This window comes from Lissotriton vulgaris, chromosome 3_1, assembly GCF_964263255.1.
Source record: "Lissotriton vulgaris chromosome 3_1, aLisVul1.2, whole genome shotgun sequence".
Classification (NCBI taxonomy): Eukaryota; Metazoa; Chordata; class Amphibia; order Caudata; family Salamandridae; genus Lissotriton; species Lissotriton vulgaris.
In genome coordinates this window covers 2,013,857,890-2,013,875,257 of record NC_141689.1, presented here as the reverse complement: position 1 = coordinate 2,013,875,257, position 17,368 = coordinate 2,013,857,890, and the positions used below count along the sequence as shown (strand labels likewise).

General features: G+C 45.3%; 1 protein-coding gene across 1 annotated transcript in view; it reads left to right on the top strand.

Annotated features, from left to right (window-relative positions):
- CASP3 (caspase 3) overlaps window positions 1-17,368 on the top strand; it is a 255,987-nt gene that overhangs the window by 123,595 nt on the left and 115,024 nt on the right. Inside the window, exon 4 of the mRNA XM_086962484.1 lies at window positions 3,332-3,460. Coding sequence (XP_086818610.1) covers window positions 3,332-3,460 — 129 coding nt within the window. The remainder of the gene's footprint in view (window positions 1-3,331; window positions 3,461-17,368) is intronic.

Genomic DNA, 17,368 nt, shown 5'->3' with positions numbered 1-17,368 from the left:
TGGAACACGCGGCAGGCAAACGAGAACGACGCCTGGGTAAATGCAAAGAGCACTGTTTGCCATCCCAGTGCAAATATGCACTTTATGTGTGTGTTATTGCTTAAAAGCCGTTCGCGGTCCAGCAGCAGGGCTACAGGCCGTGCATATCTTTTTTCAGGAAGCATTACTCCTTTCTCGACGAGTAGGGCCGGCTCCGCGGATAGTGATACGACGTAGATGCCTCCTTCTGTGTTTTTATTTAGCATTCACCCTCTTGGGAATTCCGGAGAGATCGAAGCCCATCCAAGAGGTGGGTGTGACGTGGAAGCGTTCATTAGCATCCAGCCTTGCAGGGGTGTCCATATGTAATATGCCTGTCAGTATGACGTACTACAGCCGGCTCCTCCACAGCCACGGACACCACCAGAGTCTTCCTAAGTGGATGCACGTACGATCCGTTCTGCGCAGAAGATCGAGTCCATCCATTTAACTCCAGTCACAAGGCTGCTCATAGCAGCGTCGATATAAGACTGTAAAATATACAGGCACGGAAGCTCTATGGAACGTGACCCAAATGACAGAGTTGTCAGGCCTCATGTGTGCAGTTGAGGTAACCTAGCTGAATGGCCCTTGGAAATGATGCTGGAAACTTGTTGCTGTTCAAAAAACTGGAGGCAATTCTTTGTGGGCACATTCTTCACATCCGCTCCACTTCCAGTTCCACCGAGGTTTTCGGCACACTGCTTCCTGGACCATGTGTTGTTGAGTACAGCCTACGGCGAGATCGGGGGTCTTCCCTTTGCTTCTGCAGACTTCCCGGATTTTCAGGTTAGTGGGTGTTGGCCAGGTGGTGGGGGGCACATGATTACAGAGAGTAGCAGATAGAGGCACCTGGCAAAGATACACACAGCTCTATACACTGATAATGTAAAAAGGGACATACCTTGTTTGTAGACTCCCTCAAACCTATCCAAACAAGGCAGATGCTTGTGTTCGATTGCGTCTGCACCTGCCCATCCTTCCTTAGAGCCTGGGTGGGGCTCATGGGTTCCTTTTTTTCCTTTGGTAGCTGTTGTTTATTCCTCTGCATTTAAGATTATTTTGATATTCTATTCATTTTGACATTTTGTTTTCATATTCAAATACTTGTATTTGTTTTTGTATCAGAGAGATTGTATGTGTGAAATTGTGAAAGAATGTTCTTGCATGTTCACGCACCCTACGTCACAATTGTCCCAAAAACTTTTGAATATTCACACAATGATGTTGAAAAGGACCATAAGAACTTAATTTTCAGTCCCTTGTTTGAAAAGAGATCAGCTGTGAAGGTGCCGAGTAGCTGAGATGGGGTGGGGCAGAGTTGGTGCAAGAGGAAGCAGCACGCCAAAACAAAGGCAAACATTTGAATTGTGATTTTCTCAACAAGAGTCTGACGGGCTCCTCTTGCAGAAACTCCCCTCCTGGTACGAGGTTACATCCATAGCAGAATATTCTTAGCACAGGGATAACTTTCAAAGGAATGGACGTGTTGGTTCAGCAAAAACATGTTCTTACAAGAGGGTTGTCATCTACATTGTATAGGCGGGAAAGAAGCAGCCATTTATTCCACACAAGAGGCAACACACGTGCAACCTGAAAGCAATACATGTTTGTTTAAGTGGAATAACACGATGTACATGGAACTGGAATTTAAGATGTGCACTTTTTTTAACAAAGAATGACATTTTAAAATTGCCCATAATCCCTGCTCATTATGAAAGCAGCTACCTATGTCATTATTATATGAAATCTCTTTATAGATGTGATGTGAAGTGAAGTAGTGTGGCTCACTGGTTAGAGGCGGCAGACCCGAGAGCAGAGGACGGCCCGGGACCAGGGTTCGATTCCCGGTGCAGCAGGTTTCTGGACCAGGGTCAGCGGACTCGATAATTCTCTCGCCTCGGTGCCCACTCTGATCAGCGATCACACTCGGCAACTCTGGGCATTAGCTTGCCTCATCTTCACTAACGGCCCCACCAGACCGCCGGGGAGGCCTGGTCTCACCCTGGAGATACCCAATAAGGGACCATCTCTCAGGGAAGCCAGGAAGGGTTTCGCAGCGGTCGAAGCGCCTTGGGACCCTCCGGGTAAGTAGTGCGCTATATAAATGCTTATACATTACATAACAACTTTTTCACAATTGCTTTATCAATGTTCTTGCTTCCTCAAATTTACTTGAAATTGCACCATTTGCCCACTTTTTTTTTAAATTAAAAAATAAAACCTATGCAGGTCTGGCGCGCTTGCTACGTGCTCGCCACCGGGCACTCATACAGAGGTTTTACACGCCTTACCTCTTTCAAATGTCACCAGCCGCCACTGGAGTACAAGGCAGGAATATCAGTGGAGCAGACGAAATCCGTACTGCACTACCCTCTTCCATCCTGAACCATTGCCTGCCCACAGCTTCTCTCTGACTGCTGGCTGGCCAGTAGGCTACCTTTAAGAAAGCAGAAGAAAGTGAGCAGAGTAAATAGCGAGACAGGAGGCAGAAGTGGCTACGATTACCATCTTGGACCTGGCCATTAGAAGTCCTATGCTGCAGCCTCCCATTTTCAGTCCTAGCGTGTGCTTCTGATTAATCAGTTGTGTTGGGAGGATGAGGACAGGGTAGAAGTTTCTGTTACCTATTGTAAGCACTTTCTTGAATAGGATGATATTTAAGTTACCTTTTAATATGTACGTGAAGAATCAATATGATTATCAGAGCTCTGAAAGCTTCAAGTGTTAATTCATCCAACTGCATCTTCTGTGTAAATTGGTGCATTATGTATTGAGAGGTTGCGCTGCAAGGATATGTACAAGGGTTGTTGGATGTACTGCTGATGCACAAGTGCTGTTGGCTACTATGGCTCCTTGGTTTTATTCTAGGATGTGTGTCCTTGCTTCACAATTTAGAATTTGTATTAAGCGTCATTTGAATGCATTGAATGATGAGTACTTATCTATTACTATGTGCATATTTACATTTTGGCTCCAGCTATCACTCATGATCTCCCGAAGCAAGCTTTCACAAATTATGCCTCAAAGGTAGGAAACCATGCCCCATCGCATCTTTCACCTCTCGTAAAATCCAGAATGGAGCTCAAACCCATCCCAAAGGAGCACTTTCTATTTCACCTGTAGTAACAGCCTCCCTAGTCTCTCTGCGTAATGCTCAGACCCCAGTACCTCCCTTTCTAACTCAGTCTCCTGCTTGCACACACACTATGTACAATAATGCTTACTTCCCCTTCTACCTCTCAACAGAAAAGAAAAAAGTGAGTTACAGGCTAACTGTTTTGTGGATAACCGTGTCTTTTCTTTGTCGTAGGAATGGGCCTACGGTCGGGTACAGATGTGGACGCCGCAAATCTCAGGAAGTGTTTCCTTACCTTGGGATTTGAAGTCAAGGTTTTCAATGACAAAGCATGCAAAGAGATCGTTGATATTATGAAAAATGGTAAGCTCTGACAGAAACTATTAAAATCAATTTTTAGAATTAGTTTTAAAATAGCAGAGATTGTGCACCACAGTCTCTATCTTTTTCGTGTCTTTTATTTTGAAGATGTCTCAGTTTTGTAAATATTTTTTTAGTATGTTAAGAGCATCAATTCACAGGCTGCAGTATTTGTGGTGGTTCTACCACACCCATTAAATACTGATACTACACCGTGGGTATTTACCAGGTATCGTATTATCTCTTTATTACACATCTAGGCCTGGGTGATAAAACTATATATTTTCCCTGTTCCAACTTTAAAAAATGGAATGTGTGTGATTTAAACCCGCACAGATGCTGCCAGCCTTTACTTGGTGACAAGTGTGTAGAGAAAGATGCCGTAGGACTACACCAGTAGTAATGCTGATCCGGATCTGCACTCCGCTTTGTGACTGTTTATAACAAGGGCTAAAGGCTCATATATGATTTTGTCACATTTACTCCAGGGTGAGGGGAATCTGTACCATATGCCTGATAATCAGAACTGATTAGAAAATGCTTGCAAAGAGATGATTTCACTTTCTTAAAAAATTACTCTTTCTGATATTTTCAGTTTTAAAGAGCATATTTCTCTCTGGAAAGATAAAGAAGAGGGTAGAAATTAATTGAGAGTGGCATGATAACCTGAATACTTCAACGACATTTTAGTTAATAAACCAGATTAGATAATAAACTAGGTAGTCTGGCAATCTGTTCTATGTGCAAGACTCTTTGATGCCATCTGCTTTTCAGAAACCTCAATAGTTTGATGCTCATTTTTCAAAGATGTTTCTATTCCATGAGTTACAGGGCTAGATGAACCTTGCATTATTCAGAATTTGATAGGTGTGCATCGCTAGCCTGCTTTCTAAAGTGCGAAGTGTGTCAGTAATGTATCACCTCACTTCATTAGTCTGTTCAAGACGTACTGTAAATCTTAATTATCCTTGTTTGCATTGCCTTTGAGCAGCTTCTCATCCTTTAAAAAAAATATTTTTAATTGAGTTTTTAAAAGAGAAAAAAAACATTTCAACAAATCATTAATAACACTGTGACAACGTCGCGTAGTTACATCACATAATTATCTGGTAACCGCATTGCTTATATACGTAACAGAATTAGATCCGCAAACAAACTCCCTCCCTTCTACAATTAATTATTATACCGCCCACCCTCCCTCCACAGACTCACTACTGTATCTACATGGCAGGAAATGAGTCAGTGTTGTTCATGGTGTCGAGTACATAACTTATAGGCGTACATATAATACTCATATGGGGTCCTTCTGGGGACTGTTATCCGTTATGGCCATGGTAATTGTGCTGTGTCCCGATGTAATATAAGATTTCAATGAAATGATGGTTCATCAGAAATAAACGATTCCAGCAATGTATCCCACTCCAAAGAAATTGGATTCTTCCTCATCCCTCTATTCTCATCTCCATACTTTCAGCCCTCCCCCCATTGAACAACTTCATCATGCTAGTGCCGTCGGTGGTTGCGCAGACTTCCACCGCATTGTAATTGAACCCGTTGCCAGTATTAATACCAGGTTTGCAAATCTGATCTGTGTTCCCTGTGACTTGCGTTTCGTACACATTTCTAGTATGCAGTATTCCATTGTATTGTGCCCCATCCCAGGTGCTACCTCTCTGATAACTTGGCGGACAGCCATCCATGAGGGTGTTAATCGTGGACATGCCCATAACATGTGGCTTAGCTCAGATGGTTGTGTATGGCATCGAGGGCAGGCATTGGCTGCACCTGGGAACATTTTGCTCAGTCTGTGTGGAGTCCGATATGCTATGTGTAACCGCATGTATTGGATCAGTTCGAACTTGGGGTTACGGAATAGATATTCCAGTACTTTCTCCCATTCTTTATCTGTCAGTTCACGTCCTATATCTTTAGACCATTTCTCTCTAAGCTTCTGCAGCGGGATTGCAGCTTGTGATCGGATACTTATATGAAGCCATCTAGTTAGGTGACCTCCATTGCACATTAAATGCAACATATGCGTAAGTGCATGCGTCGGGGGCTCCATGCCGTCTGGCGACCTGGTACGTCTCCTATATCTATTGATGCTAGTGTTGAGGATATACAGTTAATAGGGAACCCCTTGCTCCCTGACAAATGTGTCATGGTCCGTAAGCATATTGTCCATGAATAGCACTCCTGCCGTAGTGACTCCCTAGTCCGACCATTTGGTCAGACATTTCGTGGAGATTACTCTGGACGCAGTAGGATCCCTAACTTTGAGATATTAGGGGCGTAGGGGTTTAATTTTTTTGTGTAATGAATAGCTTTCTTCCAGTAGTAAATGGGCACTTTTATCAGTGGTGGCGCTGACTATAAGGGTTTACTTCTTGTCAATAGCAAAGTATGTAGCGCGCTCCCCTCCCATTCTTTCTGTGACATTCCTATTTCTTGCAGGTGGCGCCCCGCTGTCAAATATGAAAACCACGGGAGTAGGCTGGCTTAACAGTATGCCTGTAAGTCTGGAACACCTAGGCCTCCCCGATCTGTATTAAGTTGTAATTTAGGATGACCTATCCTCCTGCGTCCTTTACCTCAAATCCATTCAGTTACCATTGTGTTCAGTGTTTTGAATATGTGCCCGGATTATTATCGGGAGATTAGCAAAAAAGTAAAGCAATCTAAGGAGCATAACCTTTTTAGATATGGCTACTCTTCCGGCCACTGAAAGTGGCAGTGAAGTCCTGGAGGGAGCAGAGGGGGGCAGGAGAGAGATCTGAAGGGGGATAATCTCTATCTCACTAGCCCACAGAGTGTGGCACAACCGTATTCCAGTCGTAAAATGACTAACGCTTGTACCGCTGTTTTGAAGTCATCCTGAGGAAGGAAGGGAATAAGTTAAATTAGGATGCTCAGTTAGAAATTAGCTTCTTTGTTAAATGTGCTGATGTGATCCTGCATGTTTGGTATAATCCAGCACTATTCCCAGCGCTTACGTAGAGTCAATGATGTGAGGTGTGCAGTTGAGAGCTGAGAGGTTTTTCAAATTTTTGTCCACAATGGGGGTTTGCTTGGTCGGTGAGATAAGTAAGAATTCAGTTTTGAGGGCGTTTAGTTTGAGGTGGTTAGAGCTTGACCAATTTTGGGTTTTGTGCAGGGTTCCGTTGAGTATCTTGATATCTTCAGGAGAAGAGATTTTCTTGTACAATTGGGAGACATCTGCATACATGTGATATTGGATGTTAGATGCTTTGAGGATTACAGTAAGAGGTTCAGTGAATAGGTTGAAAAGCATGGGAGAGAGGGAGGACCCTTGTGGCACCCCCAGAGTGCAGGGACTGGAATTGGATAGGGTTTGATTGTATTTGACTCTCTGCGTTCTGTTATTGAGTAAAGAGGCACACCATTGTAGTACAATGACCGAGAGCCCCATCCTACGTTCCAGAAGGCTAAGTAGATTGTCATGTTTGACAGTGTCCTAAGCAGATGAGCGGTTTAGAAGGATTAGTAGGCAAGATTCGTTCTGGTCAAAAATTGTGAGAGCGTCGTCAACTATATGGCTGTTTCAGTGCTGTGCCAGTGGCGGAAGCATTATTGGAATTGAGGAAGAAGTTGGAATTCCTCAGTGTAGTTACACAGTTGTTTATGAACACATTTCTAAAGGGGTTTTGCCAGAGTAGGGATGTTTTTGATTGGTCGAAAATTATTCAGATCTTCAGGGTCAGCAGTCTGTTTTTTAAGAATAGGTAGAACCAGACCCGACTTCAGGCAGTTAGGAATCTCACCTTGAAGAAGAGAAGCATTGAAAATCTTGGTCCAGAGCGGGACTAGTGATCACCTTGAAGAAGAGAAGCATTGAAAATCTTGGTCCAGAGCGCGACTAGTGATCTTATTATTTCTTTAAAGGAATTGGGGGGAAGGGGATCATTGAAGTGATTTGAAGGTTTCATGGTCCAAAGAATATTGAAGATGGATGTGTTGTTGAGGGATGTGAATTGACTCAGAGGCATTGTTTTTAGGGGAGAGACAGGGCACAATCAGAGGCAGCGAGGGTAAGGAGGAGTCCAGAGAGAGTGATCAATCGTTCAGGGCAGACCTCAGATCCGATTCAATCTTGCTCGCCTTTTCAAAGAAGAAGTCTGCAAAGTCATCGCAGTTTGGCTGAGGGCAGGAGATGAGAGGTGATAGGATAGGCGTGTTATTGGATTGTAGCTTAATCAGTTCAGACAACCTTTTGGGTCGAGTCATAGCTTTGGTCGCTTTTGCCGATCTGGTGTTTGTTGTACCTGCTCCTTCTCAGTCTTAAAATCTTAAGGAGATCAATAGATGGAGAGGATCTCCAAGATCGTTCTGCTAGTCCAAGGTTGCGTTTGTCTGCGTTTAAGTTGTAATTGAACCGTGGTCTGGAGTTTTTGTTGGACTTTCTTTTATGTTGTAGGGGGTAATTGCATTCAGGGCTGTCAACATTAAGTTGCTGTAGTGTTTAGTGAGTTTGTGAACGTCGGACATGCAAGCAGGCGGCGATGGGGACAAATTGCAGTGAGATATGAGCTAATTTACATTTGGTTTTTGCTGAGTTCTTTACAAAGTTTTTGTTTTAATGGTTGGAATCTTTTAGAGTTCCATCTTTCTAGGATTCGTAAGGTGATATAGGCATGATCCGACCAGTCACAAGGGTCAATAGATTCAAGCTGAATGGAGTTCGGATTGGAGATGAGTAGATGGAGGGTCGAGCCTAAGTTGTGCGTTGGGCTGTCACAGAATTGCGTCCGGTTGAGGTCAGCTAGGAAGTGTTTGAGATTGATCACCGCCTGATCATTTGGGTCATTCCAGTGAAGATTGAAGTCATCAAGGAAGATCTGGGGGCAGTAGAGACCCAGGTTGGATGAGATGGTTTCCATATTTTGTTTGATTAGAGGGACGTTGTCTCCAGGAGGATGGTAAAAGATCTACAGGTTGCATAAGGGTTTATGTTTGCTTATGATGTATATTCACATATATTCAAAGGATGAGAGGGATGCCTTGCTGAGAGACTGTTGTGGAAAATGCAGGCTATTCCCCTCCCGTTCTCTTAACTCGATTAAGTCTAATAATGTTGTGGCGAAGAGGGCCTAGGATGTCAAGGATAGGACTTGAGGAGTCATTAAGCCAAGTGTCAGTGAGGATTTGGAGGTCTAGTTCCTGATCTACGATGAGATCAGCAAGGTCCGTGGCATGTTTCACAGCTGATCTACAGTTAAGCAACTTGTATTTCAGGTATGTTTTGTGGTCTCTTAGAGAAGGTGCTGTGTAATGGGGATTTGCATAAGGTTAACAATGCGTTTGTGGCATATGAGCTGAAGAATTCATACTTTTGCATAGATCGCCATTTGGTGTTGGGCTCGGATGATTGCACCTTGTTGTTGTCTTGGAAGAAGTCTTTGTAGTCACAAGAATGGTGACTCCTCCCTTGGACGATAGTGCACATGGGCATCTACTCCATCCTTAGATTGTATTTTTCGCCATCGGGTTCGGATGTAACTTCAGCGCTCCGGTTTGGTACTGAGTTACCAGACCTCATCGACGCGTAAAACATCACCAATCTACGGTATTGTTTTGATCGCGTGCCTCGACGCAATAACTGAAGTATTCCCCCGTTTCCGATCGTCGACGCGGGCCGCTGGGCCAATCGACGCCATTCTGGCCTATGGCTAATGGAAAGGAATCCATAAAAATAATGCCCCCAGTGTGGAGCTAAATTTCCACACACCGACTATCACAAGGTCTGCAACCTTTGTCTCTCGCCAGAACACGAAGAAAAACATTGCCAGGCCTGTTCCTCTTTTCGATCAAGAAAACTATCCGTGATCGACGACACGTCATGGCGCAATGATCGGCACCAGTGCCAGAAGATATCTTCAGTGAGGGCCCGACGTCCCAGAGGCAGAGGATTCAAAGGAGCTCGATATCGTATCCGATGACGACGACTCCGATGACCACATCACTCCAGGTCAACGAGTGAGTACAACTGCCTCTGACCCTACCCAAAAAGAATGCTCCGGTCAAAACATCGCCTGAAGGCCTAAGTCGAGACTGGAAGAACACTTCAGACGATCCGGAAAAGCCTTCCGGCAACTTGGGACCAAGCCACCCGCACATCAGTGCCCCAAAAGCACCGTCCGTACCGAAAGAAGGAACATATCTCACTGTCGCTACAAATACCTTGGTACCGAGTACTTCGGCACCGAAAAACCATAAGGCCTCGGAACGGAAGACACCTCAGAAACCTTCGGATCCGAAAAAGATTTTGAAGCCGAAGGACATAAAAACCCCTCAAAGGCTTCAGACAAACCTAAACTGAAAAAATCAGCACCGAAAGCACACGTCAAGGAGGAGGAACTGTTTCTACCAGATCCCATCGATCCGAAACAGAAATCACTGCATGTGGATCCTAAAACAGGCCATATTATCAGTACCCCCTCCAACAAAAGAAAATTCGACACTCCACATATTCCTGAGGTGCCTGTAAAGAAAAAAGACTGCAACTTCACCAATTAGACCATCGTCCGCTGTTCTTCCTACTTTACCTTTCTCTCCTCCAAAGTCTCCTATACTTCCTCCATACTCACCACCACCACAGGATGATGACGACTTAGGGGGTGGGGTAGAGATAATGACCCTTTCAATGATCCTAATGATGACACTCACTTACCACAGAACACACGCGATGACTACAGTCACCCTGTAGATCCTCCAGATTTCCTGACCGGAGGCATACCCAACCAGACGTCTCCCCCAGATGACAACATTGGCTTTTTTCAGCTCACTGATAGGGCTGCCCATGGTGTGCAGATGCATTCAGACCCCACAGAGGAGGACTTCCTGGTAGACACTTTTGCACTGTCACAAAGGACAGTACAAACATTTCCCATGCTTGAAGGTGTCATTAAACATGCTCCAGACATCTTCAAAGATGCCGTCAAGACCAGGATTCTTAATCCTCGGATTGATAAAAAATATAAACCTGCCCCTAATGAGCCCACCTACATTAAAGGTCAACTCCCCTTAGATTCCCTGGTAGTAACCAATGCTAGGAAGCAGGCCAATTCCCAAACCTCTGGTAATGCCCCACCTCCAGACAAGGATTCAAAACTGCTAGACGCTTCCGGCAAACGAGTTGCCTCCCAAGCAGCTAATCACTGGAGGATAGCTAATGCACAAGCATTACTTGCCAGATACGATAGGGCTCACTATGATGAGCTTGGGGCCTAATGCAGCATTTTCCTGACCAATACAAGGCCAAAGCCAATGATTTGATTCAAGAGGCCAAGTTAATAACAAATGCATTAATTAAATGTGCCCTCGATGCATCAGACACTGCATCTAGATCAATCAACACTAGTGTGTTACTACGAAGACATGCATGGTTGCACATTTCTGGCTTTAAACAAGAGGTACAAAATACTATCCTCAATCAGCCGTTCAATCAGGAACAACTTTTTGGCCCAGCTGTAGACACAACATTAGAAACAAGCATTTACAATGCAATAGGTCTCGCAGCATTAAAGTTTGAGTTATTGGCATTGTGTATGACAATGCCAATAGCTATAACATTTGCAAATGTGACACCTATAGCATTTGTAATGCAATATGAGTTGTATTTACATGACTTAGATGTATTGATATTACAAATAACAATGGCTTTTTATTTTTTTAATACTTAAATAAAAGTTATTGTAATTGAGTTGGTGGAAGGGTGAAGTGGGTCGTGTCCCCGAGTGATGTGGTGGTGTCCCGAGTGATGTGGTGGTGTCCCCGAGTAATGCCCCCGAGTGATGTGGTGGTGTCCCCGAGTGACGAGTGGTGTCCCCGAGTGACGAATGGTGCCCCCGAGTGATCTGTTGGTGTCCCCGAGTGAAGTGGTGGTGTCCCCGAGTGAAGTGGTGGTGTCCCCGAGTGAAGTGGTGGTGTCCCCGAGTGAAGTGGTGGTGTCCCCGAGTGAAGTGGTGGTGTCCCCGAGTGAAGTGGTGGTGTCCACGAGTGAAGTGGTGGTGTCCCCAAGTGATGTGGTGGTGTCCCCAAGTGATGTGGTGGTGTCCCCAGAGTGATGTGGTGGTGTCCCTGAGTGATGTGGTAATGTCCCTGAGTGATGTGATCGTGTCCCCAGAGTGATGTGGTGGTGTCCCTGAGTGATGTGGTGGTGTCCCTGAGTGATGTGGTGGTGTCCCTGAGTGATGTGGTGGTGTCCCTGAGTGATGTGGTGGTGCCCCCAGAGTGATGTGGCGGTGCCTCAGAGTGATGTGGCGGTGCCCCAGAGTGATGTGGCGGTGCCCCTGAGTGATGTGGCGGTGCCCCTGAGTGATGTGGCGCATGGCAGTGGTGGTGTCTGTGTGTGCATGGCAGTGGTGGTGTCTGTGTGTGCATGGCAGTGGTGGTGTCTGTGTGTGCATGGCAGTGGTGGTGTCCAAATGGACTTCAAGGTGCACTTTTCCGAACGGAGGTTTTTTTTAATCGAAGACTGTGATTTGTGATTGTTGAGACTGTGTGGTTCTGAATGAGACGCCGACAATAGTATATCTTCTTTAGCTTGGATCTTGTGAATAGTGCCCATTCAGAGATTGTCTTTTTATCAAAAGAAGGTATTTACAGCCCTACACCAAAATCATTGTTATCACTCTTGCTGGATGAGCATTGAGTTGTTGACGGTCTGGGGTGAAAAGGTAATTAGTCTTTGCATTCTGCCCCAACAACAAGGAACTTCGGGTAATATTCAGCTCCAGCATTTGCCTACAATTCTCAGTTTCCACCATAAATGAAGCTGCCACGTTCCATCTCCTTCACATAAGTCTGCAATTGCCACCTCTTTCTGTCGAGCAAGCCCCTCCACATTTTTTGCATGAGCAACAGTGACTAGTGTCCACCATCAAATAGTTGGGAAAACGATTTAACTGTAACAACATCGTGACCGTGGTAGGACCCACAAACAGGCACCCTAAAGACCCATAGCGAAGTGCTCAAAGTGGCTCTTCTTTAAAAACAAAAGGAGTTACTAGTACACAAGAAAAGCGTGGTCTTCCCCTAATTTGCACCTTCCCGAAGGAAACTGGTAAAGGCCGAGATATTCTTAGTATAAATAGACAGATGCTGTGGTTCCACTGGGAACTCTCACAATTGGAGTAGCTTCTCGTGTCCTGGGCCCACATGACTAGTCGATCCCGAATTAAATTACGAAGTACTCCCCCTTAGCACTTCACTATGAACGGCAAAAAAACAGAGCAGCCCAAATGTTAATGAAGGAAGTGATGAGGCGTACACACTTAGGCAACAGAAAAACAAAGCAGTGCCTCTTTGACTGGATTGTCATCCGTTCTTAACTGTAAAAAAAAAAAAAGCACTTTAATGCATATGAACTAAATGCAGCACATATAGTATAGATACGCAAAATAAGTATTCTCTAGCTCCTTACCAGCTAAAGATCTAACTCCAGACATTATAGCATCTGCATGCTAAGCACTATGTGTGAGTCGGACCACGCACGCGCACATATGCTCACAGCGACAAAAAAACGTGCTTTCCCGGAACAGAACGTGCCAACAATGACTGTACAGCCGTAAGTGGGCCGTCGTTCCAGGAAGAACACGTTTTCAGATTAATAATATAGCTGCTGCCTGTCTCTCGTGGCGAAAGAGTTGAGCAGGCAAAATAATCTCGAGGAAGTCACAAGGCCCTCTGCCTACAGCAGAAAGTCGAGTTCATCAGTCGCACACGGTGCTGTATCGCTAGGAGCGGAATGGCCCGAGAAACTATGACAAGGGCAGCCGGTGTTTTGTTGGAGATGAGGAAGTTCCAATAGCTGACAAAATGGCCAGACCAACCCCTACTACAGGAGGCTGCTATTAAAATGCCCCCGGAATCCCGCCGAGGCCTCCCCGGAAGTCAGGCACGGTCGCCTGTGACGGGGGCGGGCCCACGTCCAGACCGGAAGAGGAGGCAGGCAGAGTCAATGCGTCTCGCGGCCCGGGGCTCCTGTGAGCGGTGTAGAGCCCCGGGGCCGCGCCAGCAGGAGGTTGGGCGCCGCGTGCTGAGAGCAGAGTCTCCGACATAGGCCAGGTAAGTTCCAAAAGGCTGGGGGGGCTTGGTGCACTTGTGTGTGTGTGTGTATGCTCGTGTGTGTGTGTATGTATGTGTGCGACGGTGACGGCGGGGGAGGGAGGGCCTCGGTGCACGTGTGTGTGTGTGCGCGCGTGTGTGTATGTGTGAGGGGGGGGTGTCTCTGTATGTATGTGCGTGCGTGCGTGCATGGGCGCATGGGCGCTTGTGTGTGTGTCTGTGTGTATGCGCATGCGTGTGTGGTGCTTGAGCTTCCCAGGAGACAGCGCCTGGCCACAGCGCGTGTTCGCGTGGCAGTTTCAAATCGCCTCCAAGGCGATGCGCGCGGCCGGTGCTGTCTCCTGAGAAGCACAGTCAGCAACAAAAGATCTCTGGCAAGACACAGCGCTGACGCGCTGTGTTTTCGCTACGAGACCTAAAAATGAAAAAAGAGACTGTGACTGCAAAATCTATGGGTGCATTACAGTCTCGTCTACACGAGGCTCCTTTCTTCGCTCCTTTTACAGGGGTGCATCCAAAAATATCAGTACAGACACTGCTTCCTCCTCCTCCTACAAACGTCCAGAACTGATGTACCACTCCCTACCCTAACGCATCATCTAGACCCACCAGACCCAAAAATCACCTATCTAAACCTGACATTCTCTCCCTCCTCCGACCCTACAAGGGTTGCTCTATAACCTAGCGGAAGGAGTTGGTAGTTTAGGGTACTGGTTGTTCATTCGCTGGAACTCCTGCCAGGTCTTGATAGAAGATAGGTCATGGGCCAGCTCCAAGGTGATGTTTATAAGTTTTTGTATGTCAGGTTTGAGTTTTAAAAGCTCCCGGTTTATTTCCTTAAGCCTAGAGGCGGGACCGGATTGGGGATCATAGATCTTGGGGAGGGGAGGGGGGTTCACTAGGGTGGAAGTAGGTGTGTTACAAGAAAGGGGACGATTAGGAGGGGGGCCGCCCTCTGAGAAGGATTTACTGCGCTGTTTGTCAGCAGTGAACTGCAAGGAGGAGCAAGTAATGGAGTGAAGAAGGAGCTTGGGTGGAAGGGGGGAGGATGGTTCAAGAGTTAGAGATTCAAAAAGCAGTGAGGTCCCTTGCTGTTAATGTGGTTATGAAGAACTGATTTCAGAAAGTACCCTGTGCCTCATGGGAACATTCCAGCCCGAACTGCCAACCCAGGTCAATCAATCAATCAATCACGTCATTTGTATAGCGCACTACTCACCCGGGAGGGTCTCAAGGCGCTGGGGGAGGGGATGTCGAGGATGAGTCGGGCGGAGGCGTTTTGGATGCGTTGGAGTCTATTTTGAAGTTTGGCTGTGGTTCCGGCGTAGAGGGTCTTCCCTAAACCGGAAACAAGCATCCTGGGACCAGTTTCGGGGTAACACCCCTCGTCAGCCTGGCTAGTTTGAATCCAGTGGCAAAGGGAGCAAATGACCCATGTCTGGGCATACCCTGCCAACTTAGTGTGAATAAAGCAAAACACAAGGAGATGATGGACGGATGTATGACATTGTTCTGCATCCTGTCCATCAATTGTTCTTTTTGCAGTTTATCACCCCGAGTGGGACGGGTAAGCCCAGACGTGGGTCCCGTGCTCTCCATGCCACTGGAGTCACGCTATCCTGGCTGATTAGGGTTGAAACCCCAAAACTGGTCCTAAAATAATTATTTCCAGTCCAGGGAGGACCTGGCCTGGCAGTTCGGGGTGGACTGTTCCAGTTGGGCACAGGGTCAAGACTGATTTGCATATGGCTGGGTTCAACTGGAATGGCATGGGGAGCAAATACAACAATGGATTTAGGCCCAGATCTGTGTACTGGGGTGAATGTATGACATTGTTCTGCATTCTAAAGTTATAGTATAAGCAGCATAGGTCATAAGTGGCTGCACTGATATAGTAATTCTCAAGTAATGCCTTGATATGTTATGCTCAAACATTTCATGACCCCACTGCTTAGTCACAGCAATGATAAAATTGTTCAAAAACACAAGATGAAAAGGAGCATACAAGTATTTTGAATCCAATTGTAAAATACCATCCGTTTCACAAGCCCATAAGATCGAGAAATATTGAACTGGGAGTCTTGTTGTGTCTGTTTCCAATTTCACTTTATTTGTAGTTTTAAATGGCATGCGTACATCAGCCCAGCCAACGCATTTCGTGCAACAGGAGTTCCTCAGGGTTGGGTAAATTCTTCAAAGGAAATGGTGTGTTCTTCCTCTACTCTAGTCTTATTAGGTGCTAAGAATCCCCATAGTGTCCTTATTTTCACAAGATAAAAGGATAAATGCCTTCTTTTCTGATCTGCTGTGTCCCCGTTGGAATGCGAATGACACGGGGAGAAACAATTATATTTAAATATATATGTAATTTTTGTTCTGTTTGCATTTCTTAAATTTTTCTTGGAATGCGTTGCTGTGCACATTTAACACCTTTGCTGCTATGCCTTTTCCACCCCTGTGCTAAGTTTTTTTCCAGCTATTTGGGGTAGTTTGTGCATAACCCCCTGTAACTTTTTGACCACATCATGCATCCACGACAAATTTGTATCCTTTTCTGCCAACATAATGGGGATTCTAAAAATACCCAGGGTTTGTGGATTCCCCTGGAGGGGACCCAGAAATTAGCCAAACTACAGCTAAATTGTTTTTTTTGAAGGGGGAAACTGGAAAAAAGGGCTACAGATGAAAGCATCTGTTTTTCCCCCTGCAAATGGTATCAACAAAGAGGTTGGGGTGCTGAAATCACAATTTTCCCAGCTTTCAGGAACAAGCAGACTTTTGTCAGAAAACCAAACATTTTACACAGTTTTGGCATTTTTCTGGGACAGACTATTTTTGCTATTTTTAGTGCTTTCAACCTCCTTCTAGTTAATGGTAGAAATGGGTATGAAAGCAATAATGGATCCTGGAAACCTCTACATTTTAGAAAAGTAGACAACATTCTAAATTCAGCAAGGGGTCATTTGTGTAGATCCCTCAGGGTTTTATTTTAGAAACTTAACCGTTGAATGTAGGAAAAATAGAAATTTAGTTGAAAAAAACAGCCATTTGTGTCAACGTTTTCACCTGTAACTTCTTCTAATTATGACACCTGTTTGAAAGCAATATACAGTTAAATCCGCCTGACCTTTCAGGTTGTGGGGATATATAGGACTTGTAGGTTTACCAAGAATCCGACAAACCCAGAGCCAATAACTGAGCAGTGCCTTGCAATGTTTTTTTTTTATTATGGAACGGGTATATAGCAATTAATTTGGGAAAACATATACATGGAAAAATCGGTATGAAAGACACCTATGTATTTCTGAAATTGGTGCAAAATATAGAGTTTAGAAACAGTAGATATTAGCACATTTCCGAAATTGTGAGTACCCATACTAGCATGAGAATTAGAGGTCATTGTTCAAAATGACTTATTTTTTACACATTGCCTGTCACAGGTATTTGACCCACATACGCGAGTGAGGTAACCTTTTTATCTGGAGTCCTGGGGGAACGCTGGGTGGTAGGAAATTTGTGGATCCACGCAGATTCCAGAACTTTCCAACACAGAATTTTGAGGAAAAAAGTGTTGGGTTTTTTTCAGCTAAATTTGATGTTTGCAGGGGATTCTGGGTAGGGAAATGTTGGGGGACCCACGCAAGCCATGCTTTGCTGGACTCCCCCAGGTGTCTAGTTTTCAGAAAAGTGTGGGTTTGGTAGGTTTCCCTAGATGGCCGCCGAACCTGGGGCCAAAATCTCATGGGACCCACGTTGCAAAACCAGGTTGCTTTGTGATGAGTAATTTTTATGTCTCCTCAATAGGTTTCGGGCCCTGGCCTGTCG